The sequence below is a fragment of the Aulostomus chinensis genome, chromosome 7 (assembly GCF_037954235.1).
Source record: "Aulostomus chinensis isolate RoL2024-O1b breed Wild chromosome 7, RoL_Achi_v1.0, whole genome shotgun sequence".
In the NCBI taxonomy this organism is placed as follows: Eukaryota; Metazoa; Chordata; class Actinopteri; order Syngnathiformes; family Aulostomidae; genus Aulostomus; species Aulostomus chinensis.
In genome coordinates this window covers 5,972,626-5,998,943 of record NC_141326.1, presented here as the reverse complement: position 1 = coordinate 5,998,943, position 26,318 = coordinate 5,972,626, and the positions used below count along the sequence as shown (strand labels likewise).

The window sequence follows — 26,318 nt, the reverse complement described above, 5'->3', positions numbered from 1 at the left end:
TGTTATATTCAGTGCTGGGGGCATGTATCAATTATTGGTTAATATTCATCCATCCAATATTCTACCGCTCATGCTATTAAGGGTCGCGTGGGGGGTGGAGCCTATCCCAGCAGCTACGGCCGAGGGGCAGGGTTCACCCTGGACAGGTCACCAGGCCATCGCAGGACCAACACATAGAGACAAACAACCATTCACACTCACAGTCACACCTACGGTCAATTTAGAGTATCGATCAGCCTCGTCCCCTCTTGATGTCTTTGGACTGTGGGAGGAAGCTGGAGTACCAGAGAGAACCCACGCAGGAACAGGGAGAACATGGAGACTCACACAGACAGACCTTGTGCCCAAGCCAGGGCTCAAACTTGGAACTTTCTTGCTGAGAGGCCACAGTGCTAACCACTGCACCACCGTGTGTGCCAACCCTGAATATTCATATAGTCATTAAATTCAATAAACTAAACAAAAGAAGACTGTGTTTCTATGCAGCCCACCAGCTGGGTGAGATAGTTCACCGTCCCTTCACACATTGCTGTGGAAGGCATCAGGAGCTATCAGGGATTCAAGGTCTTAGTGACTGATGTGGAGTCTGTGGGAACCAACCTTCCCATTAGCTGATGACCTACTGCACCTCCTGTGCTTGAGGTCAAAGCCCCTTTTAATGGCAAATGAATTGCAACTTCTGAAGACTTGCAGATATATATATATATTTTTAACTATCTGAAAAATAAAAATAAAACTGCAGATCAAATGGTAAATGTATTGGTGTGTTTTTTGTCTCCCTGCCGTGGCTGAAGGATTTTAAAGAAATATCGAATTGATTTATTTCAACAGATATGGAAGTTGTGATATGATTCACAGGGAATTATCAATTTTGTGTCATTATTTACATTTTAATAGAAAAACATGCAGAGATATTGTTTGTGGGGTTTTCTTTGAGAGAATTTGCTCCAAAGACATTCGTTTCTAAGCATGTTTTTAATTGATTTTGCTTTTTACAAATATGACACCTGTGATTTCACCGTTTCTACTAGACTTGACTGATTTGATTCGATTTTTTCAGCCCTACTCCCAGCATACTTACTTTAAAATGAGATATTAAATGGCTCAAATCAAGAATTTTCCCCCAAGAAGAACAAAAAAAAAATGTGTAGATTAGGGAGAAATTAACTGAGAATTTTGAAATAATTGCCCCAAAAAAAATTAGAAAATGAAAGTGGTAAAAATATTAGTAAATTTCGTAACACAAAAAAGGTAGGTTTTTGAAGAAGTAGAAAAATGTCGGATTAAGATTTGAGGCCTCGGAGACGCGGCACCTGGGATGACAACATCTTGTCTCATTCCCTTGAACCACCACACAACAAAAACCTTTGAGAGGGTTTATTAAAAGGAAGTGATGACGATTCATAAAGGTGTTGTGATTATCATTTATTAAAAAAACAAAAACATTGTGTTGTCTTGACATCCAGTGTGCTTGCAGAAGTGGTAATGGACCTGCACAGTGTTTACAGTCCATCAGGATTCAAACTAAACTTTATAGACACAAAGAACGAAGTCAACTGGTAAAAAGAGAAAACCTGGAACACTTATAGAAAGCTGGATAAAAGATAGACCTTCACATAAAAGTGAATCTTTAAAAAAAAAAACAGTGAGGTTCAGTAACTCAATGGCAACACATCTTTCCGTTGCAGAACATATGTTCCTCTATTCAGTCTTTTCACAAATACAAAGAAACAAATAAAGCTTTTTCAGGTGACTAAAAACAAAGGAGGGTGTGGATGCTTGCTGATGTGCTTCATTTGCCCATCTGATGTCGACACAAACAAGTATGCAGCAGATGGGCAATAAAAGGCAAAAGGGCTGTTTTGCATCACAGGAGAAGGGGGTGATGGAGATAGTGAGAGAGGACGCTGCTTGTGTTCACACTGAGAGCAACAAGAAGTTCAGCTGAGAAAGGTTGTGTGCTGATGAAGGCCAGTTGGGTTTCTGTGCTTCAAGGTGTTCCAAGATGTTTTTTTTGTGAAAGAAGCTGATGTGACTAAAAGCCCTTGTTGCTGGCAGTGTGGGTGCAACAGAGTGTGTGTGTGTGTGTGTGTGTGTGTGTGTGTGTGTGTGTGTGTGTGTGTGTGTGTGTGTGTGCGCCAGTCTCATGCAGAGGGGGATGGTGTGTCTGGGTCCGGCTCGTAATGGTAGGCTGCCTGAGTGTGGCTGCTGCCTTGCTGCTGGTTGCTGGGGGCCAGACTGTGTGGTGCCTGGCTCATGTCCTGGACTTGCTGAACCTGCTGTGTCGGGCCTTCATAGCCCTGTGCCAGCTGGGGGACTACGCCCTCCGCCCCCTGCCCAATCAAAGCGTGATGAGGCTCATTGACACCCAGATGTGGTGGAGTGTCCAGCTCATCCACCTGAGGCCCAGGGGGGTGCATGACTACCAGCTGGTCTTGAGGAATGTCTGCAGCGGCAGCAGCCAGGTTGGTGGTGGACTTGGACTTGACGCACTGGAAGTCCACATGTCGGCTCTTCCCCTCCTCCTTCTCCCAGGACATGCGGATGAAAGGACGCTGGACATAGTTGTAGATGACCTCTGGCCGACCTCCAGGACGCCGCTTCACCTTCTCTTTATAAGTCGGGTAGCCTGAAATGAGAAAGGGTCAAAGATCAGAACAAAAACTGCATCAAGAATCAGTATCCTTGTTTTTTTAGGCTGACGTTGTGCTTGGTTTTGGCATTTAATTTAGCATATATTTGTTGATATTGTGGAAAAGCTAGCTCCAGCCACCCAAGACTTTTACAGGATGTTGACATCATTCCCAGTACATGAATGGGTAATCATGCCAAAGCCTATTCAACTGCTACAGGATTCTCACTGGAAATATTACAGTGATTCCCTCAACAAGTCGTGCTGCCTCTATGACCTAGAATTCTTCCTCATTCTGTTAGTTGTTGCAGGACTCTCAAAGGGACAAGGGATACCTGACAGCTGACAACACCTTCTCCAGAGAAGTGATCTCATGTGTTTTAAGAAATTCGTGGACTACACAAGGGACAACTGTATTCCACCGCAGCTATGAACTGTTTAAAGAAGTGCATAAATGTCCAAGCAGTACATAGAGGATGTGCAATGGTACATACCTTCTATCCCCAGTCGGATCTTTTTCAGTCCTCTGTCCTTTAGCACTGATTTGGCCACGTCTCTGTTCTCGATGTATTTGAAGAAGCGGTACAGCTTGGTGCTGTAAATGACTGTTGAGGACAAAAAGGGACATTTAAAATGTGAGACCACCATCTTTACTCCAATATAGCCTTCAGTTGGCTAGCACATTGGTGGGGCTGATTCAGGAGGAGGAGTCCCACACAGACAAACTGTTTGTTAATGCCAGTTTGCCTCTGCCTCAAGCTTTTTGTATCCAGGTGAAAAATTTGTAGGCTAAAATTGTGCAGCATTCGCTCTTTTATCGATGTCAATGTCTCCCTCTTTCAAAGCTGCTTTCAAGTATATGGTTGTTTCTAAAACAGCTGTACCTTGGGACTGTGGTTTCTCATCAATAAGACTCAAGCAGGAAGAATTGGGGAATAAATGACATCTGGCGTTAGGACCAGCACATGCACAGTCTGAGACTGCTATGGTAACCATGGGTGACATGCAACATTTTGTGGCTGACAATGGTTTCAACTTATGTGTGTTTGTATATGTGTACCAGGTTTTTGTTACCAATTGGAGACTTTGTCTGGCATAAACGCTAACCTTATCAGGCCCTCTAGTCCTCATGGGGACTAGGTTAAGATTAAGGTTAGGATTAGGAGAGGGACTTGGTTTAGGCTCTCTGTATGGATGGAAATCAATGGCATGTTCTAATAAGGAAAGCTGCACAAACCTGAGTGAGTGAGTGAGTGAGTGAGTGAGTGTGTGTGTGTGTGTGTGTGTGTGTGTGTGTGTGTGTGTGTGTGTGTGTGTGTGTGTGTGTGTGTGTGTGTGTGTGTGTGTGTGTGTGTGCGCGCGCGACCAAGCACAATACTAGCTCTGTCAGTGCTCTTTACACACAGCAATTCTCTGTAGCCTGTACACATTTTTTCTGTGAAAGTTATGGAGCAGAAATTAAGGCAGAAATTAAGCTGTGGAAAAAAGGAAATCTATTCAGGTAACGGATTGTAAAATTAAAGTAATATGTGAAATTTTTACAAGTTAGATTTAAGAATAGTTGACACACCTAAATAGTTGGACTCATATCTGTTTTAGTGTGTTACAAACCATCTGTTACAGGTTGCACATTGTCACTAAATAAGGGCGGGACTAAAGATCCGATCAAAAATATTGATATTTCTCCACAGCAGGCTTCAGAATCTCATCCTTCTGAGAATATCCAAACATGCAACAGGAAGTAGTTTGACCTCATGTCTGATCATGGGAAGTTATCCTGACCCAGCAATCAGGCCAAGACGTTGTGGATCTCCACAAACGGTGGCTTAGGTCAATCAAGAATCTTACTCTGCGAGTACTCCTCTCCCATCTGTGGAGGATACTCTTCATCCCAGTCCACCACGTCGTCGTCAGTCAGCACCACCACATGGCACTCCCTTTCCCCGCTCTGAGCACTGGCCACCATCAGCGGCAGCACCATCTCCTCCAGGTAACACTCAAACTGACGCCGGGCCCCGTCATTAGACAGCTCGTGCATGAGGGCACCTGGGGAGGAACAGTGCCATGATTTAATGACAGCTTCCTGACCACACATACCAGTGGTGAGAGGTGAGAAATATTCTAGGTGGTGCCGTTTGTGTCAGATTCAGGTCCAGTAACATCCCAATACAATTTAGGACAAATGACAAGTGCATGTGGAAGTCAGTCAAATACTTTTAAATAAATAAACGATATATGAAAGAAAAGGTCATATTAGCGAACAGTATTAAGATAAAACACGAGGAACTTTTGATCACCGTTCATTGCTGAATGATGCTACATTCTAGTGTGAACTCTATTCCAAGATAAATACAAATAAAAACTAAAAAGGGCATTGACATGAAAGAATCCCGCAAGCCACACACAGAAATAATCATGATCTTGGGGGCATTTTCTACTTTCAATAAACAGAAGCATTGAGGACAGCAACAGAAAGACGACTCATCAGTCACTTTAATATGCGAGTCACTTTCTTCGGCCTTCTTTTAAGGAACCCTATTCTGCACGCCAGCGGGAGTCACTGTATGCTTCCTTGTAAACCCACGTGCAGGTTAAAGTGTGAAAGGAAACAGACCAAACACAGGAGGTAAACCAAAACACAACAGAGATGGAAGGAGGAGTGGCTAGTGAGATTAATCTTTTTAAAATGATGAGTAAATGTGATGTTGTAGCCTAACAGTTTTGTATGACACCACAGATTCTTTTTTGTAGCGGGCGACAATGGAAAGTCTGCATTGCACATGCAATATCAGCCTGTGGTCACATGATGTTTGAAAAACTGCTTGTTCATAATGTGTGTAACGGACCACATGAGGAATGCCAAATCCACCCAACTTTAAGTGTGAAAGTGCGCACAACCTCATGGGCCAGAGCCTCTACCTACTGTGCATATTGTGGGGGAATACTTCACCTTTCACAGTTGCACATGATGTTATTTCCATGTCAAAATGATCTGGACTGAGCCCTTTGTCATGCCAGTTCTCCACTAAAATTCTTCTCAAATGGATTTTGGAGAATAGAACCGCGAGCTGAAGTGACCCGAAGGCATCAGATAGGAGGACGCTGGTGGCTCCGGGTATGTTGCTACATGAATAACTCATTTGAGAAACAGTCTGTCTGCTCTGTGCTGCACTTTTAATGACGTGCGGCCGTAGGGAAGATTCTAAAAACCACACTGCCACCAATTTATTCCCCACACGTGATACAGATGATACACGGGATGACACTGAGCTTGATACGGATAGATTTGAATTGGAATTAACTGCAAAGCATCACAAAAAGAGAAGCAATTCTTGACTGGGAACCACAGAGGGGCCTGCTGTTGTTAGCTGAATGAGAGCTGCTCATCTGGGTTGCTCCTGTGCCTGCATAACAAGCATTACATCTCACAGCTAATCATGACCTACTTAGAGTCAAGCATGCACACACACACGCACACACACAAACAGAGAGACAACAGCAGGCTGTGCTCCTCAAACACAAACCCACAAGCAAGAAAATACTAGCACAACAACAAACACACACACACACACACACACATACATAGGTGTAGCAGTGGAACAGCTATGTTGTTCTGATTTAAAGGAACACACAACCATTTCAGCTTGACATAAAAGAATATAGAAGAATATAATATCCACAATTTCAGGTAAAAACTACAAAGTATTGTGCGCTCTCTACTGCAGCTAAGAGAGCTGGGCTGAAATGATTGATTGATTGATCTGCTGAACAAATCTATGACTCAAGTTTTGACTATAAAAAACATTGAAACTCAAAATCCTTTGACATATTCCCAAAGACCTAACGTTCACTCTTTGACAACACAGAATGGCAATTGCTTCTTAACATTTGTTATGTTATGTTTGTCATTCATACAGGATAAACAAATATCATCCTCTGAGGCAAGGTGCAAAAAGATAAGATGAAACGATCCAAGCATGACACTTACCAAACTTAGCTCATCAACAAAAGCGAGAATTACATCAGTCTACACCGCTCAGACAGCAAATCAACAGCTGGAGCAGCCATCGGAAGGGAGTGTGTGTGTGTGTGTGTGTGTGTGTGTGTGTGTGTGTGTGTGTGTGTGTGTGTGTGTGTGTGTGTGTGTACTTACTTAGGTCTCTGCACTTGATGGTGCTGTAGTTGAAGGAGATACAGAGGTAGTCACATGCCTCCCTCAGTTCAGGAATGGAAACGCCGTCAGGGCAGCGGATTATCCCCGATTTGTAGTAATCCTGCCATTTTCAGCCGTGCACACACAAATGAGTGAACGGGTAGAACGGAGGGGGTTCACGCACACATACACACACAAGCATGGGAGGAAAAACACGACGCCATTATTGATGCTGCTTCGTTCACAGAGGCAGCTGAGAGAGAAAAAGAGAGAGCAAGAGAACGAGAGTGGCAGACAGATGATAAAGGAGAGGAGGGGGAAGGGATGGAGACTGAGCAGTGATGAAACGAAAATCCAGCAACGTCACCAGCCAGAGAGAGTCTAGGGCGGAGGCGGGGTGGACTGTGATGGGTGATGAAAGCACAAGCTAATGTCGTCACTTTCTCCCTGCTCCACTCTCTGTGCTGCTGCTGGTGGAACAACATGTCAGCTGATATGCTCCCTTTCTCCTATAACACCGGCAGCTGTAATGGAAACAAGGGAGGGAGAGCCGGCGACCACTTTGCTTCCTCTTCAGTCTTTCTTCATCTCATGCTCCTCAAATTTGTTTGAGCTTGCCAGACATATGCCCTCCTACCATAGCTCATAATGCCAGACCCACAATCCAGCACTTAAGATCTCTTGAATAATGCACATGCAAAGACTGGAGGCAAGTGGAGAGAGGACTGCACTTGCCAGACACATATCTGTAAAAACATGCCAGAAATATCTGTCCTCACCTCACAGGTGCTTTTTCTAATACGTTGCTAGCAGCCTGATAGTGACGGTGTTTCAGCTGAAACTTAACAAGCTTGGACCAAACAGCCAAAATATAAAGTTCAATCTTTACGCACACAACAGCAGCCGAGAATCTCATCCCAAACACCTTCTAATAATAGTCCTGGAGCGTTTGATTACAACACAGACTCTTCAAATATTTGTACAGCGTGGCATCGTGTTGTTTGAAATGTACATTGTGTTTTGGGTTTTTTTGAGCACTCACTTTCCTTCTCCTTGTTTGACAACTTCTGTGCTGACAGAGAGTGCATGATGTGACCAGTAGCTCCAGGACAGCTGCTGAGTGGACCTTGTAGAGAAGGGGCTTTCAAAGTGTGAGATGGTGGGCCACCCCTTCGAAAAAGCCTGGAATAAGGTATCCTCTTTTACTCCCTATATAGGAATATCTATATAGCAGGGGTATCTAATTTAACTGCAAAGCTTTCCGGTTAGAGAAAATTTCCTCAAGTGAAGGTCCAGAACATCATAATGTCTAACTTGCATTATGACTGAGAGCCATAAACAGTATATTTACCTATCTTGGTAATATGAGCACGAGTATGAACTGACTGTAAGAAAAAGTACATGTAATAATATTTCAACCAAACCTATTGTCAGTTTTTAAATTGAACTTGAGACATATAATCCTGCTCTAAGTGTTATGTTGTCGTTCAAATTTAAAGCGTGGACTGAATTAAAAAATAGAATACACAACAGGGGTTTCAAAAAAGGCTGAATCTTAAAGCACAACAAGTGTTGCAACTTCAGTTGTTCCTTTTTAGCAGCATAGTGGTTAAGAAGTTAGCATTGTTGTCCCACAGCAAGAAGGTTCAAGGTTGGAGTTCCAGCCATCCCAAATCCATCTTGTGGGGAATCTATTCTCTGTGCGTTTCCTTAATTTCCTTGGTTTTGACGCCAGTTGCAGTCTGCTAAGTCATGGCTGATGCTATGCAGGATCATGATTGTATTACTTGATCTCATAGCCGTCTGTTTAGCCAGGCCTACCAAATTAGTAAAAATGTTATGTTCTGTCGTTAATAAGGTTCTGACTTTAGTAAAGAAGGAAAAACAGGAAAAAATTCCCCTCAAACTATGGTATTTCTTGACCAAATCACACAGAGTGAAGCTGCTCTACTTCATGTCCTCTGATGTACTCTGTCCTATTATTCCTTCAAATTCATTCACTGAGGCCCCCCCCCACAAACAAACCCCCCTGGAGAGGTCTGACACTGATGTAGATAAATGCCAGTGTGAATTGCATATTGACATTTGAAATTCCATGAGTGAGCAAAATTGTTCTGCTGAGTAGGGCTGAGCAATTTTATCGATTCTGCGATATATATATCGATATTTTGTGTCCCCAGAGAGTATTGATTTTTCAGCCGTGAGTATCGATACATGAAGCCCCATTCAAATCTCCCGTGTCTCACACTTTGCAGGAAGAGTAATTCGGTCTTCCAGCCGCTAGTGTCACTGTAGAGCATTCCTTGTTACCCAGACGCCGACGCCTTTCTCATCAGGTAAGAGCTGAGAGATGCAGGAGAATGGCGGTGAGTATAAATCCAGCGCCTGCATGCTTAACGCAGATGTGTGAGGGCATTTTGGGTTCAAAAAACAACAAGGAAAGCGATGTTTAGACAAAAGAATGGCAGTTTGCAAACTATGTCATACAAACGCCAAGTACTCTGGAAATACCACCAACCTGCGAGCCCACCTAAAACGTCATTGACCGGACAAGGAAACGCTAACTGAGACCGAGCCAACGAAGCTGCGGCGCAACCCGAAGCAAACCACACTGGACAGTGACGGCAGTTGTTGCCCCAAGTTCCCATCTTCTTCACCGAGGTCGCAGAAAATTACAGAGTCCATTGCCTACTTTATTCGTCAGGATTTGAGACCTTATCCAGTGGTGGAAAACACTGGCTTTAGGTGTATGGTAAACGCGATGGAGCCCCATTATGCTATAGCCCCCCTCGAATTGTATTATTGGCTGCCATGGTTTATTTTAAGTTAACCTGGTGACTAGACCGGCTAGTAGCTACCTCATATGTTCAGTATCAAGCTAAGAAGCTGCCAAAGAAGGTCACTGGCTGCACTTAAACTCTCCACTGTTCACTTTACTTTTCAAAAGCTTGTAAGCTACAATTTGACACAACTCAGTTTCAATAAATGAAACAAATTTTCTCACCACATCTTTGATTCATTTTGTCCAGCATTTGCAAGCTGCCAGTCAGAGCCATATATTGTGTAATTGATGCTTTCAGTTCAATTAATTCAATCCAAGTCAGTGGAACACTCACAAGATGTCACCAAATCACTTTGTCCCTTTAAAATCTTTCAGAAAAGGATGTAAGTGTATCGAATTGTATCGCGAGCTGAATATCGTGATATATATCTCGTCGTGAGACGAATATCGTGTATCGTTTCGTATCGTATCGTAACGCGAGATCAGTGTATCCCTACAGCCCTACTGCTGAGTATTGTGATGGGAATGAAAGCTTAAAACAGCCACTAAATTGACCTTACTGTGAGATTTTAGCAGAAGATAAAACAGAGCTTGGATCAAGCTGTATGCTGCTGATAGAGTACATCAGCTCCTTTTCTGCAAAGTCCGGGAAAAGACCTTGGCCTTAAAAACTTTCCAGAAATTTCAATAGTACTTTATAGAACATGTGACCATTAAACTCCATCCATTTAAGTCGTACGACCAGTTGTTCTTCGTTTTTTGCCACCACCCTCCTGGTAGATATACAGCTGATATTCCCCACCAGGATTCAGAACTGAAGAAGCCTCTTGGATGAGAGGCGAAACGTCTTCTACTCACACGAGATTAGTCCAGTTGCCATTTTTTATGCTTTTTTGAGACTTACCATGACCTGGATGACTGAGAATATCCACAGATACATCCATCCATTTAAGTAATGTTTTAACTAAAATGTGAATTTTAATTTCAAGTACTCGCAAATGGGCCTCTTGAACACATGAAGACATTGTCCCCACTGCATTACTTCTTTGAGAGTCCAGAATACAGAAAGAGCCACCCATTTATATTTAGCTTGAAGCTAATATCTTCTCACAGCAAAAATGTCCAAAAACATCAATTTACAAACTCTCAAGCACATTGTCATACATAATCTGCATCTCATTTTTTCCAGCCATAAACTCATTAATCTACAAACACTTGGATTTAAGTTTTTTCAAAGGCAACTAGGACCCTCCTGGTTCACTGCATTCAACGTAGCACAGGGGCTGAACAGGACTTACCAAACAGGTATTGACAAAAATGTTTCCCTGCCCTCAAAATTTCTACATTGTGCACACTTTTACTTCAACCTGCGAATACTCCGGATCATAGCCACCAATGCATCTCATGCGAAAAACTGTGTGCCTTCAAAGAGCTCTTAAGTACTTTAAGCCAGACACTCTCAGAAGACAGCCTGGATATCAGCTGGGGAAAAAAAATACATTCTGGTGGCCTTAAACAGGAAATGGAACATAAAGAGTCATGTGAGGACAGTCTAACTTAAGCAATGTTCTGGGCTCACAGGGATCCAGGGAAGGAAGGGAATGAAAAGGATGAGGATAGACAGATAAAGAGCAAAAGCAAAAGAAGCAAGAAAAAATAAAACAGAAGAACAAGAAATTGTGAGGAAGAGGAACAGGGAAGAATGGACATTGAATCAAGGAACTCTGAGAACAGGACACAGGTAGGAAAAGAGGGAAAGGGCAGTAAAAAGAGAAAAAAAGGGAGAAACATGCCAGCCATGGGTTTGAAGTACATCCTCACCAGAATTGCTCTGAAGACCGTGGAGCTGATGCCGTCAGCAACCTCAAACTCTCCTTTTTCATTGGGTCTTGTGAAGTTGTTGTCCCGCCCAGAACCAAACATCCTGAAAAAAAAAAAGAGCTACCTTAGGTCATCCAAGACAACTATGTCGGGAATTAACCCTGATGCTCTTCAAGCATTCTGGCTAGTTTAGCTGCTGGTAGTAGTTGGTTCAAAAGGTCACCATTAGCTTCAAACTAAATAAATGTGGTTCTTTCTGCATTCTAGAGTCAAAAAGAAGTGATGCAGGACAGAAAAAAAAAAAATTTGTGACCTCAAGATACCTTTTTGTGAGTACTTCTAGAGAAAAGTATAGATTCTGGGTTAAGTAGTTGCTTAATACATATGGAAATTCTTACCTATAGAACACAAAGTGGGATTTTAAACTTCATAAACAGTGTCTTTCTGTCTTTACCTGCCCAACATGGTGTTAGGTTGAGCTGTGAAGATGGCAGGATCCACCACAAATCTTGTATTGTCCACAATAAGTGTCACTCTCTCTCCTACTCGCAGTCCACCACGATGAGCCTCTTTACTGCTGAGGTCATACACATAGATCATATCACACTTGGGGTGGTGCTCCCCTCCAGCAGGACCAAGGGATCGGGGTATGGGTCCAGCAAAAGTTGCTCCTCCAACATGTGGATACGGAGGAGAAACCCTGGGTGGACGGGGACTGGAGGATCTGGAGGATGAGCCTCCATCACCACGTTCACGGTCTATGAAAGAGGACACAGGAGCACATGGAAGAAGGCTTCAAGATTTCACCAATGCATAATTATTCTGATACAATCATTCCATCATTCTGCTCTCCTCACCATGCTGCCGAGTAGGGGACATGACATTCCTTATGCAGGGTGTCAGCTGGCCCTCTCCTCTCTCATGGGAAGAGTCCCGGGAGCGGTCACTGGAGCGCCGCCTCTGCTCCCAGTAATATTCAGCTCCTCCTTCACTTGCCCCGCTGACAGCATCGCCTGTGGCACCAGCCCCATACAGACTCATGGTTCTGACCTGCTTCTCCTGCTGATGGCCACAGCCCAACACTGACAGACCACTCTGCAGGTCACTGTTAAGAGTGATTAAGGAACACACACACACACACACACACACACACACACACACACACACACACACACACACACACACACACACACACACACGTAAGTTGGTTTATGTTCTAATATATGGATAAAAGTTAACCCAGACAGGACAACCATGACATTAATTTAGGACATATTTTGACCTTTTTGGTGAAATACCAACCACATTCGAAAACTGTGACACCACCAAATGTTTTTTAGGGCCTGAGCCCCAAAGGGGGCAAAGACCCTATTGTAACTTTTCCATTTCTTTGTTTCTGTCTTTCTTTATTAATCAACCATTTTAGACCTCAATTTGAACCCCTAACCAAGCTCAAAAACTCTCCAAAATTGGCACGCACATCAGATCTGGTGAAAAATTTGATAAAATGTAAAAATTAATCCCCAAAGTGCCAAAATGTGCTCCACTTAGAAAAAGCCCAGGTCTGAAAACATCTACGTGCCTGTGACTTAAGCCCTTCCACTGTGTCGCATCCCGAGGTGTGTGAGGGTGCGATGGCCTGTTCAACGCTGCTTGCAGCTTTAATTTTATTCTAAACCCTTTGTGCAAATTGTGATGTCAAACTGTGTACTACTCTACTGTTTAAGTTGTTCATTTTAAGGTCCCCATACCGATGCTGATGATTCTAAAGTAAATATACTTCATTTAGAGAAAATAATTAATCTCAGTTTTCTAGATTCATCTCCAATCCTATCTTTGTGCTTAAAATGAAAACGGCAATGGCTATTCTTTGATATTTAAGAGACTTTCAGTTCCCACAGCGATCCTCTCGTAATACCAATGTGAATAGTCAAGACAGGTACTTGCAAAAAGCTACAGTGAGCCATTTAAGTACTATACCTAACACTGGTGATACTGGTACTCCATCACCCCTGGGTGCCTTAAACCAACCAAACCAGTTTCTCTTTTATATTTACATACACAGTTACACAATATGAACAGTGATGTTGGCAAGCTAGTTTCAATAATTAGAACTCTAATCTGTTGATAGATGGTAAAACTTTGTGCTGGTTTGGAGAGGTCAAATCGATGTGGATACTCACATCAGAACTCGCTAATACTAAACGAAGGGTCAACTTGAATCTTCACCTTGGTCTGGACTCCTAAGTGCTGCTTTTCCCAGCTGTGTCCCTGAATCCCATCTACAGCTGACAGCAACTTGATGACTCTCCAGGCACCCTCAAATTTCTGTAAGGGCACCAGTCTTGTGCCTGAATCTCTGTCATTCACCCAAACACAACTATCATACACATGTCTTCTCACTTGGTGTTATAGCTCTCATAACACTCAGTGGCCAAGTTTCACACAAAGGCTGTTTGAAGCTGTAGTCCTGAAATTGCTACCCTGACAATACTGAATACTGCTTGAGTTATTATTACATACTCCATTTTCCCCTTGTTTCTCACATAAAAAGCTCCTTTACAATGACATCAGAGTAATAAAGAGTGTTTGTCCCTAAATTCTCTGCTATTTGGTCAAATTTCACCATTACAGGTTCCAGGTCTATCTGAGGAAAAGTTTCCACTGGCAGTATGTTAGACACATAGTGTTTTCTCCATCTGGTTTTATAAACTTGCTCAGATTCTCTTGATGTGGTGGTTGTCCCTCCGTTTCCATGTTTCTAATATGTTTATGTACTATTTGTGGCTGCACTGTGTCCCTCTCCACCTGTTTAGGTAATAAGGTGTCTGCACATGGGATTCTATCTTGAAAATTGACCAGAACCACGATGCCATTGCTATAGGGACTTCCAGCTTTCAGCTCTGTGCAAACAGACACACAGGGAAATGTCACACCTCTTCTCATCTCATCAAATACTGCCATTTATCGTACACTGTAAAATGTTAGGAGGGTATGATGGTATGATTAAAAAAACACATCGTCCACACCTAACTCACAAAGTCATTATTGACTTACTTGAACATCTAAGGGTTAAACAAACAACTCCTGAACACACCCTTTGATCATGACAGACCAACATAACAAGAAAATACATCACTAAAGTTTGCCCTGAAAATTGCCTTTATATGTTACTTCATTTAACCCCCCAAAAACGGGACATCACATCCTTTTGTTGCAGGTTCCTACATGTAAGCATGACATGTTCTTGTTTGTGATTGTGGTGAAATTACAGGTCGACATCCATAGTGTCCACCTTCAGATGCAAAACAACCATTGTAAAAATTTAATACCAGCTGTATTTGCTTCCAAGGATCAAACACTCTGGGTAGGTTTCACTAGTTGTTAAGTTAAGTAACAATCCCTTCCCATTTAATTTTTCTGTTACTGCCAATGACTACCGCAGTCTCTTTCCATTTCCAGATACTGAAATACATTAAGTGTGTGCTAAAAGCAACATTTTTGTTGACAATAAAACTGTGCCAGGCACCTGGCTATCACATTAATGTCTGACAAAACCTATAGTCCAAGTGAGATGACACTGCACACCCTGGATGGGTCGCCAGTCCATCGCAGGGCCAACACATATAGACAGACAACCATTCACACTCACATTCATACCTACTGTCAATTTAGAGTATCAATCAACCTAGTCCCCACTTGCATGTCTTTGGACTGTGGGAGGAAGCCCGAGTACCGGAGAGAAACCGTGCAGGCACAGGGAGAACATGCAGACTCCACACAGAAAGATGTGAGGCAACAGTGCTAACCACTGCACCACTGTGCCGCCCTACAGATTAGATCCTCTCAAAGAATACATACACACACACTTAATTCTGCAAGAAGCACTCAGGGAGTGAAGGGTCTGGTTTTGCATGCTGAGCTGTGGATAGAGAAGAGAGCTGAGAAAGTTTGAACACTGCAGAAACAGAAACACTCCACTCCAACTTCCATTAGAGGGTGTATCCATGTGAAACGATCTGAGTAAGCGGAACTCACTAAGGGACAGTACAATCTCTGAACCCATTGGCTATGAATAGGCTCTGGTGGCAGCGGACAGGGTCGAGGCTTCTGATGTGGCCAGTGGATATCTAGGCCAAGTCTGCCAGTTATAGTTTATGTGCATCATATGCAGAAATTGAGTCAGAATTTAACTTGTCATCAGCCACTGAAAAGGGTTTTGAGAATGCATTCCAGCCAATTTGTATTGACATATTTGCTCTCCACATGGTCAGCTGAATTTGTGAGGAACCAAAGCCAGCTCAACCACAACTACTTCTCATCAAATGTGGACATGGAAGCTTAACAGGCTTAATTTACAACGAATATGAAAAGACAAAGCTTTCCAGATGCTTTAGAGATTCTTTTCTAGACATAAATGTACATCTTCAAAACACTTGAGCACATAAAACACAATGTATTTCAAGGTCACAGGCCTTTCGCCTTGCTGTTATATGTTAATTTTTTCATGTCAAGAATTTCTTCAAAGAATTTAGTTGGCACCTTCTTTTCAATGCCGATGCTACTTTACAAAATGATACATATGTTTACTCCCGTACTTACAAATTCAGTATTCATACCCAATACCAATGATAGAGTCAGGATATGAAAAACAGCCTGTGTACTTGCTCTACAAGCTCGTTTTCCACAGATTTTTGACTACAAGGTGGCAACCACTACACCTTACTTTAGTGTGAGCTATGCTTGGGAGTAGTTTGCTGGGGAGGGTGACACTTTCTAAGAATCCAGTGGGTCAATGCATGCTAACCAAGCAATATAAAAATCAATGTTTTACCATTTTGAATGGAGAAAATCTTACAACGGTAAGGAATGTTCAATACTGCCCAGAGTAAGAAACATACAAAAACAGGAGCATGATGGGAGTCATTCTTCCAGGGATGGAACTATGGGTCTGTAGTTTTGTATTGTATTTTTTTATGGGGCAATTTTAAATGTTAATGTCAATATTCTGTACATGTTCTGCCAAATTGATAGATTTTTATTTCCATGGTAGAGCAAAGGGTGATGATGTGACACCGCTTTCATTTCTGGGAAAAAAAACTGAGCAGAGCCGATCAGACAACAGCAAAAAATGGTATCACACGCCAGAGATTAATCCTGCACCCTTGGATTGAAAATAAATGTGTGGACACACTTTAGATTTTACAATCTTCCAGTGAGCTAAACATGAACAAAGCTGAGTGAAGGTGTTGTCAAATTCAGATATTGTACCATCAACCTGAGTGATCAACTTGCCTTTCATCATCCAAATTTAGGAATGGAACATGCCAACAAACCCTGGTTGGCACACTAAATAAACTCCCCAGCAGTTTGGATAAGGTAAGACAAGTCATGAAGTCAAATTCATATTTAATGAGTAAAGACCAACGCCCATACAGCATGGTGGAAAATGCAGGGCTACTGAACATGGTTTGCAATTTGAGTCTTAAACTGTAAAGGAAGTTTTTTTTTTCAGAAACATTCATTTCTCAATCCACAAAGAGGTTTTCTCAGGAGTCAAAGGAAAGCTTAAACAGATCACTCTTACATGCAACATATGGACTTTACAGGCTAGTAAGTGTTATGTCACCCTCACGACACATTACATTACAAAAGACCTGTCCCTATTCTCTCAAGTTCTACTGAAAAGAGTCATGCATGTGTCTCACACAGGTGCAAACATGGCAGAACTATTATTGCAGTGTCATAACAGAGCAGAACATTTCAGAAAGACATTGCTTTAGTCACAAACATTAGCTAATAGGGTGTACCACTTATGCAGCTGAAACAAATGTCTACTAACATGTGATGTGCATTGTTTTTGAATAAATGAATAATGATCTCTAGAAATGTATTATTCAAATTTTGTGTTTTTTAAAAAGAAAAAGAAAAACACAATGATAGATACTACCGAATCGCAGTACTTGTAAAAAAAAAATCACAATATGATTCAACTAGGGGTAATATTCTGATGCTTATCACCTTAGATATGATGGTTAAAAAAAAACACATTAACCCATAAAATGACACAATCAGCCTGAAGATAGTGCTCACAGTCATGCATGCTGTAAAAATTAGATGAACTGAACAACTATGAAGTTCTTGAAGCTGAAATTACCAATTTTCAGACAATCAAGGGGCAATGTGGACAAGCTACCAAAATGACCTATACATATATAATGACCATAATGACCAAACATATCATTATGTTTGAAACTGATATGTAAATTAAGTGATACAGAAATATTGCACCGCAAATATTGAGTAGCATCATCATTTATTTAAAGTTGGCCTCCTGTATATCATATTGTTATATTACTTATATACAAACACTCATCTTTGGGTTCCACAATCTACTGAGAGGAATGATTGGTTTGTGGAGTGTTGCATGCTCCATTATGCTTATATTTAGTGGGGAGAAGGAGTACTATGAGTTCATGGACAACAGCTGCCTGCTCCATTGGAGATAGAGTCTGATGAGTGCAGCGATTAAACTAAAAAGTTGCAGGCCAAAAAGCCACAAAAACTGTGCTGAGAGATGCTATAAATGCTAAAGAGCTTAAAGGGAACTGCAGAGCGGGTTGTTTTTTTGTATGTTTATAGGGAGTGCCTCTTTTCACAAGGCACTGATGATATAAAATATCAATCAACTGCTTATTTAAGGAGAGAGAAAACTGAACCACAAGAAATTTGTTCCACATAGGTACCAATACAAGAAAACAAGACTGCGCAAGCCTGGAACTCAATATATGCAAATTGGGATATATGTTGATTAATATTGTGCTTCACCATATGTGCATTTTGTATGGAATGCATCAGCACTGTGTGTGCAGTTTGAGTTAGTTGACACCATTGATCACTTTAAAGTTTTCCATTAAATAAGAAGGAGAACTGTGGAAGTTTTAACTAAATGGGTTTGTTTAGGTTTTTCCCACGTCTGCCAGTCATGGACAAGTTATAACAAATGTTAAATAAGTAACATTCAGTTGTCAAAATGTATCATGATTAACACAGGGGCATGGTCTGAAAAGTAAGGTTCACAGAGGTTTGTGCCCGGATAATTTCTTTTTATTTGTGTCACTTGTGCCATTTTGGATGCTCAATTTTGTTCATTTGCTCCTCATGTATAGGAGTCCTCGTGAGTAATATTCTCTTGCGGAAAAAGGAGGAGAATGCTGCTGCTGATGGTGTACTACTGTTGACATACATTACAATCATCTTTAAGTGAGAATTTGGGCGTTTAGGCATTTAAATTGTGGTCATTTTACACAGTGGTTCACATTAAACATAACCCAGTGCTAATGTTAGTCAATTTAGTGAGCCCTACTTGCAGGACCTCACCTCTCTGACAACATCTCGACAACAGAGACAACAGAGAAATTTCAGCTATCAGCAAACCTCAACAAAATTCGCTCATGTAAAGACTGAAATAAATGGCACCATATTGGCATTCAGTCTAGCTGGTATGGCCACCAAAACTGGCAGCAACCAGCCAAGCACTCCCTGCTATGTCATTGCTAGCATGCTATATCTGTTACTATATCTGACCACCGAGTGGTCATTGTTCACAATCCCCATCAACATCAGCCACGTGCATGCGCTCAATGCACCAAGCCATCTACTGCTCCCTCAGTTGAGTCTTAGTCTTTTACGGATCAGCTTGTCACTGACTTGTTCATTTAATTGGTGAAGGTAAAGGGGATATCACTCTTGACATCAGCATTGCCATATTAATCCCAGCATATACTACAGCATCTGGTCTGCCTTTGCCCAGTTGACCTACAATGCTTGACAGGCCCAGCCCCACTGTAATTTTTTTTTCTTTTGATTATTGGCCCATTGGTGGGTAGTCCCCATGAATTAAAATACTTTAAAAAAGCATACCCAATTCCTCCATCCATCCAAATTCCTTTGTAACCTTCTGTCGAATTTATTCTTCCATGACTTCTTTAATCTGCAAGAGTACTTTTTTTTGGTGCTCTTCATGAATCACTTGTGCACATAAAACCATCATGGGTAGCTAGATTATTGTCCAGATGGAAACAGAAGCATGGTATGCCTGTAGTGTTGTCAAGGTGGAAACAGTCCCAGAAACCAGTAGTGACATCAAAAAATGAAAAAAAAGTTGTCATATGTAGGGCTGGGCGATTAATCGAATTTTAATCATCATCGCAATATCAAATGTGCGATTCGCAACAGTCATGAGTCCACAATGAGAAGTTCATTTTCACATGCTGCGAAAATAAACCAATCACATGCCGTTGTTAAATTAGCCGCGTGTTCGACCCATGACATTAAATGGTGGTGTGCCGTCACCTACATATGGCATGTGTGGTGCTAGCCAACAGTAGCAAGCTAGTGGAGCCGAGGGCAGGCGCGCTATGTGGATGATGGCTGAAGACGAAGACGCATAGAAAACTAGCGAGCGCGAGGAAAATGAGGTGGACCTAGTGGCAAAAAAAATAGCTCCTTACTCATTTGGAGCCATTTTGGGTTCAAACGAGACAACGTCATACAAGCCCAGGTACTGTGTAAAACATGTGGGGCGGTCGTGGCAAGTATGAGGGAAAGACGACCAATCTTCATCAACACCTGAAACACCACAATAAAGAACTGCACAAACAATTCAAAGACAGCCAAGGCGTAAAACAGCCGACAACACAGTGTCCACATGACGTCAAAGGACTGCAGCAACGGTCCATTTCTGTGAGTTTAGCGAATGCGACTCCACAGCCACTCGTTCGCCCCTCCGAGAGGCTCTTTAGCGCGTCAGGGAATGTGGTTACATGTCAGCGCTCCTGCTAGAAACCTAGCAAAGTGAACATGTTGGTGTTCCTGTTTATGAACTTGAAATAAGAGACGTATTAAAGGAGTTTGGGATGAATAAATCTCCCTTTCTCTTGATTTCGTGGTTCTACATTACTGACTTATGTTTTCTCCATCGCAATACTGTAATTGCCACCTGTTTAGCAAGATGATGGCATTGGCAGGTCTTGATCTTTATAATGGGAGAAATGTTTAATTTGCCAGTTGCCATGTTTAATTTATTTTATTGATGTTTTCTCCCAGATATCTTTTAGTTAGAGTCTTGGAAATTGTTTGAATTTGCCAACAGCCAGGTTTGAGCCATGTGCAGTTGCAATATGCAATTTGTTTAAAAAAAAAAAGCACATGTTGGATTCAAATAACTGTTCAATTTCTTTATTCAATGGGCATAGGCTATTAAATGTTTGTGGTCTATGCTAGCTGTAAATATTAATATGTAACCTTTGATATTTCATTAAAAAAAAAATATATATATATATATATATATACACATATACACACACACACACACACACACACACACACACACATACACACACACACACACACACACATACATTTATTGCAAGTCATATCGTCATCGCAATATTGAACAGTGCAATCGCACATTGCATGTTTTCCTGACATCGCCCAGCCCTAATATATAGGAAGAAATGCAGGAGAACTGTGACTGTCCCCAAATTGGAAACACTGCCACTGGACTGTCTGGAACAAGCAACAATCAGCTTGTCCTCCATTGTCTAACTAAACAGGACCCCATTCGCTAGTGCCACCTTCAGCTCTGGAGTGTGAACTGCTCTTCAACTTCATTTAAATATGTGTGTTTGGTTCTGTTATGGGGAGTCACTCAGTCAGTATGCCATGAAGTTGTGATAAATTATTCAATTTCCTATATAAAAAATGTGACATGCTATTTGAGCAACACTGTTAGATTATAAAGTGAGAAACAAACACAGGTCTCAGTAATGAAGAGAGCATTACTCTCTTGAGAGGGGCTATGAAATATGATGACGACCAGCTACTGGTCAAAGCAGAAGGTCGTCCCCATTGAGCCTGGGTCTGCTCGATGGTCCTGCCTGTTAAAAGGAAGGTTTTCATTGCCGCTGTTGCAGGATGTGCTTGCTCATGGAGAATTGTTGGGTGTAAAGTGTCATGAGATAACTTTTGTTGTGATTGGCACTATACAAATAAAATTGACTTATACTGACTTGACTACTTTAGGCAATGGCATTAGAGAGATGGAAAATGAGAACAAGGAGGGGTGGAAGGGCAGACATAAACAGAGAATTCCTTTTATAATTTTATAGAAATGGAGCACTGCCACCCATCCACACAACCAAGCTAAATAAACAACAAGTAAAGCACTGACCAAGCTTATAAATGCATGTGTAGTATGTATAGCAAATCATTATTCAACCACAACTTTGCCTTTTGTTTTCATGCACCGTGGCAAATGAATAGGCAATGTATGTTATGTCTCATTAGCTGCAGAGGCAGGTAATGAGAAAAACCTCCCAGCAACACTGGATGATGACATTCCAGCATGCTAGATGGCTGGCTAGCTGCCCAGACAGTGCAGATCAAGATGCAGCATGGCCAGTTAACTGATGACTATAAAATGATGAGAGAGGATGTTAAACCTCGAATTCCCATTTAACCTTGAATTCCTATTTAAGCTACACCCAGTCAAGGTCACCGATCAACTTTATTTCATGGTACCGTGAACCCTGAAACCTTGATTAAAAAACTACATTTAGACTGTAATGACAACCAGTGCATGGGGTGCTAATTAATCTTTTTCATTTCATTTTGCCAGAAGAGGTAAAATCTCAAAAATATAAAAGGTAAAACCACAACCATCTTATGTTTCAATTTGAACATGCCAACTCGACAACATAACTGCAGACACTGGAAATGTCCTTGAATACAAGGGTCACCATAGCAGCTCACATGTGCGCAAAAACATTATATACAGACGAAACCTTTGACACGGAAAAGATAACCTACCTTTGTCACTGAAAATCAGTGAAAAATGTGTGCGTGTGTGTGTGGGGGGGGTAACCTTTCAATGTTGTTAGAAACAGAAAAACATCGATAGATTTTAGTCAGACTTATTGCTACAATTGTGCGACAGGAATTACAGATTGTAACATGTAATGCTGCGTATATGCACACTTAAGTTCATTCTGGGCCAGTACCTAACATATCATAAAGCTATGTTTTATCTCCAATGGGATTTTAATGTTAGGTTGCAATGCGATAATAAAAACAAAAGCAGGGTTTTGCAGCCAAATGGGCAGCCAGCCAGCGGCCAGACCGGCAGGCTAAAGGGAACAAAGGAATTGAGGAGGCAATATTTCACTCTTCTCATCTTTCACCCAGAAATGTAAATCAGAAACGCTTTCACACTGGTATACCAGGAAGGAATGGAAGGGCTAACATTTCACTTGCCTAATTTCCTGTTACTGTAGTCTGATGAGATGATTTTCCTCTCCTTTTGCTGACTAGGTCAGCAGCCTCTATAACACTAACAACATCCAAGGGTGTGGGTGTAATGTGTTAAACACAAGACAAGTTCATCTGAGACACAATAAGTCAGACAAAGATGCAAGGTAGCCTGACAATCTATTAAAAGCAAGAGGTGAACACCACAAGGGGTGAGGGGCCCATCAATTATTTAGTGACTACTGACACCAACACACTGATGAGCAAAGACAAGGAAGCTGCTCTGTGCAGCAGGCTGGGCTGGAATCCAGCAAAACATCTTTAAATTAAGAATAAAAGAGGGACATACCCCTTTGTATGCCCCAAATAAATACTACCTTACCATGAACAAATGATGTAAAATCTTATCTGGGGACATAAACTGTAGGGTTTTTAGCAATCAAATATAATATCACTATTTACTCAGGAGCCCAATAGTCACATGGAGTTACACCATCTACAATACTGTTCGTGATTTTCCTTCCGGGGCACTGTTTTAAATCTTTCAATTACTGTTTTTTTTTTTTTTTTAATGCATTGTTACAAATGGAGAATGATAGCGGGAGCCTGGTGGCTATTAATCGCGTATGACAAAGCTAAAACCTCGGTAGTTTCAAAGCGGACGTGGACCTACCGGTCGGTATCAGAGGGCCAAGTGAAGACAAAGCAGCAAGGGATGAGCTGCGGGATGACAGCGGCACAAAAGCCTCCTCCGAACAAAGCGGGCTTGCGGGCAGCTTCAGCATCCTCGCTCATTACTTTCCAACTTCATCAGCATCGTTCCACACACTTGACCCGGGCTCTAACTCGCAGACAGAATGCAGAGTCTCGGCGAAACCTTGAAATCTATCTATGATGAGAGGGACACGCGCATCGGCTAGTCTTCCAGAGTCACCGGAGGGACCTTAAACTGTGAATGGCCGCGTGCTTGACTGAATCAGAGCGATGCTGCTTTCAGGTGCTCCTCGGAAGATTTCACTTCATGACGGTTCGTTCTAGTCCCTTATTGAAAAGTGTCGTTCATAAAAACTAAACGGATAACACTTTAAGTGGCAAGGAGTTGCTTTACAGCCTTTAATATCAGCCCAGCTTTCTGTGTATCCCTAAATACTATAAGCATTTAAGTAGCCTACATATTACTAGGTAGCAACATAACTGGATCCATGATTGTACAGGAGGGACACACGAAGTACTTAAAACTGGAAGAAAATCCCTACCAAGGACCGATAAAACGATTTAAATGACAATAAAGGTCAGTAGAGCAACCATCGCGTTCACTGGTAGTTTACCTCTCCAAATCTAGTAATAGGGTCAAAATTGCAGAGACGGTTAACTTGATCTAAATGGTATCATCAGGAGGTCACCCCCACCTCCATGCTTTACCATAGGTTTATCGTTAATAGTCAACAACAGAGTGGTCAACAGGCAGACATAAGATACCGAGTGGGATTAACCAGTTCAACATCTGTCTAATTTCTGACTGTATTTTTTTCCACCGGACAACAGAGAACAGCAGTGTGCTATAATAATACAGTTCATCTTAAATACTAATAGGACCCGAAAAATCGTGTAAATTATGAACAAGTATTTGTGTTCATTCATTTACAGATATAGTACTCGGTGCTTCTACATGTAAACAAAAACACACAAGTTAGTGTCCTTAAATTTAGCTTAGACGAAATCTGGTTTAATTTCATCTGAGTCTGAAGATTGAAAAAAAAACGCCACTTTTGATTGAGAATCAGACATTACCGATACATTGGGTATATGTCGCTTCTGATGAGGACTCCCAAGAGATGCACTGACACACATAGCCCCGACGTACGATTGTCTCTGTTATACTTAAAAGATTCCGTGTTCTCGCTTTTAAATTACACTTTTATGCAAATAGCAGCCAAACAAAAAGAAATAAGTGAGTCGACGCAATGCTTTATAACGATGAATGAGGGACAGAGAGGTTTACAGACTTCGTTACATGGCCACGCTGTTATGTGGCTAATGTTAGCTAACTGCGTCTAACTAGTTTGTGTTTACCTCCTCTGGATACATCCCGACTCCGTCTTTTTCTTGCGTTGAAATCCGTCGTACAATCAACCGTAGGTGTAGAAGACCAAATCAATAGTTTCGGGGGGGACATGTAACCCTTGTTGTACATGAACGCCTACAGATTCTTTGTTTTAGTTGGGATTCTGATCAAGTGTTGTCTCATGAAATGTATCGCGAGAACAACGTATTCTCGAGCACGACCACGCTACGCACACTAAAATATACCCCCAACGTATATACAGTATATGACAATGCAACTTTAAAGCAATATCTTCGTAACTTTATTCAGCCTCATCAGCATATATACTTGTGGCATAGCCCATGTGTAAAAAATATAATTATATTTTATAACGATACACTCATATAAAAAATATAATAAATTAATTTCATTTCAACGTTGTTGCAGTGCATAACCTATATAGTTTTACTCCAACAGAAATAATTAGCATTACAAATAGGTCTACAGATTAATCATGTCCTTTAGGCTATATACATATCCATATTCTTAAGGTATCTGAAATGAGGAAAAGTATTTCGTAAGAGCATTTAGGATCAATTAATATCATTGTTGGTCCCTACTTCTGTTAGTTGAAGAACATAGCTTTCCAGTAGGTTTACGAAAACCACCTGTTAAAGTGCCTATAAAACAGGCGAAGTCACCGCCTCATCAAGTCACATTTTCCAACAATTCTCAAACACAGTTTCATAAATAAAATGACAAAATGAAATTAACGTATAAAAGAAAATAAAAGCCTTTGCAAGCCAAGAGACACGTTCAGGGATACCTTACTAGACATACAACAGACAAACTATAGCCTATTGTATTTGAAGGAAATTTAGCTGGACAGTTGCGATTGTCGAAAAATCAAGTCAACCCAAATCAGGACGACTGTTTAGAGCTGAGAATCTTCTCCAAAAGGTTTAGAGCCTCCTGGATCTCCTCCGCTGTAAGGTCGCTCAGGTCGGGTACCTCCTCGGGAAGCAGCCTCCTCCTCGCGCGAGCCGCCTCCCAGCTGCTGCGGCCGGGGGCGGTGTGGATGCCCCGGAGCCTCATCTGCAGCCACTCGCGACGCTCTTGCACCTGCTTGTGCTCTCCGAGGTTGTGCATGAGTTGAACCTCACTCACCGTCCTTTTTCTATACAAACAGATTGCCAAATTTTTAGTTTTCTTTTTTTTTCTAACCGCCATTCATGTCGATACAAGGGCGGGTTTATGTGATCTGATCTTAATACCTCAGGGGGCGCCCGTCATTGAGAATGAGGAGATGTAAAATACAGAGTGAGATGAACACCACTTTACGTTCCAAACTTCCCATGATGACCTTGATAACCTGTAAACACAAAAATGACAAGTAATCTTAAATTCCGGCATTCCTAAAAAATGAAAAGAAAAATGCCACAGCTTTCAAACTTTACAATCTAAAACAAACAAAAACATACACAAGGAATTCATTTGCAGAATATTGAGGTACTTGTCTATGTACATGATTAAATTCAGATCTTAGAGTCATAAGTGTGTTCTCTTAAAAAGTCAC

General features: G+C 41.6%; 2 protein-coding genes across 3 annotated transcripts; both read right to left on the bottom strand.

Annotated features, from left to right (window-relative positions):
• Positions 1-1,391: 1,391 nt before the first annotated feature.
• LOC147258408 (BTB/POZ domain-containing protein 10-like) lies at positions 1,392-24,953 on the bottom strand. Of its 2 annotated transcripts, none has more exons than XM_086208258.1 (8): positions 23,372-23,647; positions 12,246-12,493; positions 11,843-12,146; positions 11,389-11,491; positions 6,786-6,906; positions 4,481-4,678; positions 3,127-3,237; positions 1,392-2,629 (listed from the first exon to the last, which is right to left on the bottom strand). In XM_086208258.1, the coding sequence occupies exons 1-8, from the start codon at positions 23,491-23,493 to the stop codon at positions 2,145-2,147; spliced, it is 1,692 nt and encodes a 563-aa protein (XP_086064384.1). In that variant the 5' UTR covers positions 23,494-23,647; the 3' UTR covers positions 1,392-2,144. The 2 variants fall into 2 exon arrangements, with proteins under 2 accessions (XP_086064384.1, XP_086064385.1); XM_086208259.1 differs by lacking the exon at positions 23,372-23,647 and adding an exon at positions 24,772-24,953 and having other exon boundaries at positions 1,393-2,629.
• A 336-nt stretch (positions 24,954-25,289) lies between these two features.
• Positions 25,290-26,099, bottom strand: pth1a (parathyroid hormone 1a). The gene is made up of 2 exons (XM_086207685.1): positions 26,017-26,099; positions 25,290-25,919 (listed from the first exon to the last, which is right to left on the bottom strand). Exons 1-2 carry the CDS (start codon positions 26,097-26,099, stop codon positions 25,664-25,666), a joined length of 339 nt encoding a protein of 112 aa, XP_086063811.1. The 3' UTR covers positions 25,290-25,663.
• Positions 26,100-26,318: the final 219 nt, after the last annotated feature.